This window comes from Monoraphidium neglectum, assembly GCF_000611645.1.
Source record: "Monoraphidium neglectum strain SAG 48.87 unplaced genomic scaffold scaffold04273, whole genome shotgun sequence".
In the NCBI taxonomy this organism is placed as follows: domain Eukaryota; kingdom Viridiplantae; phylum Chlorophyta; class Chlorophyceae; order Sphaeropleales; family Selenastraceae; genus Monoraphidium; species Monoraphidium neglectum.
In genome coordinates this window covers 1,281-4,793 of record NW_014009356.1, presented here as the reverse complement: position 1 = coordinate 4,793, position 3,513 = coordinate 1,281, and the positions used below count along the sequence as shown (strand labels likewise).

The following is a 3,513-nucleotide window of genomic DNA, read 5'->3' as shown; positions in this document are numbered from 1 at the left end:
TTCGCAGTGGGCTTCATGCACCGGCACCAAGTTGCCACGCATTTTACCACGCAGGTGAAACGGTGTCCTGGAAGCTACCGGCGGCAGGAAGAATGCCCATGGATGCCCCACGCGCTTCGTGCACAGTGCCGCTGGACACACGTCCTGTATGCGGTGCCTCCGGTGGCGGCCAGCATATCTCAGCGTCACCCACTGTGCACCTGGCGCACCCAGTTGATGCAGCATGATGAGAGGTAATTTGCGGCAGCTCCAAGCGCCCATGCTTTGACAACGGACGCCTTGCAGCATAATGAGTGGCATCATCCTGCACAACCACCCAGCACTCCTGGGGGGCGGCAAGATGGAGGCAGCCAGGTGGCTCCATCGCGCGCACAGCAAGTGCGGCACGGTTCAACACCACACAACCGCCGATGCCGCTTGCACTTGCTTGTGGCTGCTGGGCAATGCTTGAAAATCAATCTTGCAACTATATTGAACGCTTTGAGCCCTGGCTGTGCGGGCTTCGGGCGGACTCTGGACGGCCTGGCTGTCTCGGAGGGCTGGAACGCAATCTTTGAAGGATTTTGGGGTTGACAGAACAGCGCTTCAGCCATCCAGAAACTGGTCGTGGCATTGTTTTGGTCTCACCGTTGCTGTCTTTTTTGGCAGGTAGCACACAAACAAGCCGCTCGCACAAAGTGTGTGCTTTTCGTGATCGACGTTGTGCACACGGCGGAGCCCCAGTACTCCATCCTGATTGTTTTGGACCCGGTATTTTCCGGCAATTTTCTGTCAGGCGTCTGGCGGCCAACACCTGCCACCACTCATCGCCGGGCCCGACACACAAGCTCAGAACGACCAGCAGCCTATGGTGTCGTCTTGTAGACATCAGGGTTGACTGTATCATATAGGCTGGAGCTTATCGTCCCGCTTGTGTGCGGGGACAACGAAAGGCCCAGTCTCGGGCCGGAGTGCAGCACCCTGAATACGCTGGTTGCTCAACTGGGGGCCCCGGCGTGGCACGGGGTGTCCACCCCAGCGTGGCGCGGGCCCCGCGAGGGAAGGCTGGACGGCGCGCAGTCGCCCCCCGCCGAGCGCCCCCAGCGGCGGACCCAGGGGGCGCGGCGCCAGCGGTCGTTCTACATCATATCGTCCCCGGGCGGCCGCGACTGCGACGAGGACGAGCTGGAGCGCGCCGGGTCCACCGCGCGGTGCTCCCTCGACGACTCGGCAGCGGACAGCAGGCGCAACAGCCAAGAGGCGCGGCGCGCCCTGGCCGAGGCGGTCGTCGCGGGCTTGCTGCCGAGGCAGCAGCCCTCCCTGCTGCGCCCGGTCCGGCAGCAGCAGCAGCAGCAGCAGCAGCAGCAGCAGCAGCAGGCGCCCGCTGATGAGGAGGTCCTGCCTGAGGCTGAGCAAGAATTCACCGCTGCGTGCCACCAGCAGGAGCAGCAGCAGCAGCAGCAGCAGCAGCAGCAGCAGCAGCAGCAGCAGCAGCAGCAGCAGCAGGTGCAACACCAGCAGCACCAGCAGCAGCAGGAGCAGCAGGAGCAGCAGCAGCTGCAGCAGCAGCAGCGTGAGCAGGAAATGCTTGAGCAGCAGGAGCGTGCGCAGGAGCAGTCTGAGCAGCAGCAGCAGCAGCAGCAGCAGCAGCAGCAGCAGTTGGATGACGACATGCAGCGGCGCGGCCAGGAGGAGCAGCAGCGCTGGCAGGAGGAAGCGGCGGCACAGGAGGCCCCGGGAGCATCTGAAAACGCGGAAGGCGGGGAGGCGGACGCAGACGAGATCGAGTATTTGCTGGATGACACACCCATGCGCGTCGTGCCGGGGCTCTTTATTGGCAGCATGCTGGCGGAGCGCGACAGCGGGAAGCTGCGCGGCGACAACATTACGGACGTGCTGCAGGTGCGTGATCTGATCTCGCAGGGGGTGATCTCGGGGTCTGGGTCCCGAGGTCTGGGTTGATTTCTGTGTGCCGACGGCAGGACCCATCTTGAGTGCCGCGTCATTTGCAGGCGTCGCGCAGCAGGGGTGTTGGCGGGAGTGATGTCAGCAGTTTGCACGGGTGTGCGATGCTGGGCTCTTCAGTGCTGGGAGCCCTTCTTCCTTATGCTCTCTCACATGCCTGTTTCCCGCATTTCGCAGGTCGCCGAGGGGCTGTACCCCAACCACCCGCTCAGCTTCAACTACATGAACATCCAGGTGCGGCTGCTGCTGAGCGTGTGGGGAAAAGCGCTTGATTCATCGGCTATGGCGGCCGTTGTAGAATCCCAGGCCCAGGCACTCTCGTGGCACCACAGCCGCCCGTGCCGCCACCTCGCTCGCATGCATCGCCCCTCGCGGGAATGTGACGCCACACGACACCTTATCATGGTATTATCTCCTCCACCGTGTGAAACCTCAGGTGCAGGACTGCCCCGCGGAGGACCTTGTGGCGCACTTTCCGCGTTGCTTTGACTTTATCGACGCCGCCATCGCGCGCAAGGGTGAGGGACATATTGCAAATTGCATATAGAAAATGGCTGAATTGCAACAAACCCATGTACTGCCCGAAGGTGCCAGGGGGGGACGCCAGGGGGGGACAGCAGGCGAGAAGCGGGGATGTGGGACAGGGTGTGGGATGGGTGTGCGGGGGTTGCTTGTGAATTGCCGCATTGCTGGAGGCACAGGCGGCTGCACCCGCAGGTTTGCATATTTGCGGCCGCGCGACCCCTGCGCGGCACCCGGCAACCCCCGACGCATCCACCGCGTGGACGCCCTCTAACGCGCTCACGCTGTCCTCCCCCCACCTCGTCCCCCCTTGCGCCGCGCCAGGTAACGTGCTGGTCCACTGCGCCGGCGGCGTGTCGCGCTCGGCCACCATCGTCCTCGGCTACCTCATGGCTAAGCGAAACATGACATTCGAGTCCGCCCTCTCGCACCTGAGGGCCGTCCGGCCCTGGGTGAACCCCAACGAGGGTTTCGCCGCGCAGCTGCGCGAATTCGAGCGCCTTGGCCGCGACCCCCGCCGCTGGCGCGCGTGGCGCCACGTCTGGCGGCCCGCCGGCGGCGCCGCGGGCGCGGGCGGGTATCAGCAGATGGTCATCGCCATCCCGCCGCCGCGGGAGGGGCAGCAGGGCGGGTCCGGCGACGGCGCTGGGCCGGAAGCCGAGGGGGCGCCGCCGGCGGCGGCCGGCCAGATCGCAGCCGAGCTGTTGAGCTTTTCGAGGCTGCGCGTGGACGGCGAGGCGGCGCGGCAGCGCAGCTACGAGCAGCTGCAGCTGCAGCAGCGGCAGCAGCTGCAACAGCAACAGTAGCTTGAGGCGCCGGCCGCCGCTCGGCGCCGCCATGCGAGCGCACGCACGCACTCTTCTTTTGAACACCCCACAACCGGTGGACGTGGGCTGCGCCAGCTGCAACCGGCCAGCGCTGCCCGGCCTGCGGCCGCGTGCCCCTTTCATGGCACCCGTGGCGACTGGCCGACCTCTTTCCAGCTGGGCGTCTTACAGGCGCGGCGCAGCCGCGGGCGCCTGCGCCGCGCCTGCCCTCCACCAACCC

At 65.6% G+C, this 3,513-nt stretch overlaps 1 protein-coding gene across 1 annotated transcript; it reads left to right on the top strand.

Moving 5' to 3' along the window:
• Positions 1–223: 223 nt before the first annotated feature.
• MNEG_14126 (hypothetical protein) lies at positions 224–3,272 on the top strand (the record flags this gene model as incomplete). The annotated part of the gene is made up of 5 exons (XM_014037402.1): positions 224–233; positions 1,019–1,881; positions 2,122–2,178; positions 2,381–2,462; positions 2,791–3,272. The coding sequence occupies 5 exons, from the start codon at positions 224–226 to the stop codon at positions 3,270–3,272; spliced, it is 1,494 nt and encodes a 497-aa protein (XP_013892856.1).
• Between the last annotated feature and the right edge of the window lie 241 nt (positions 3,273–3,513).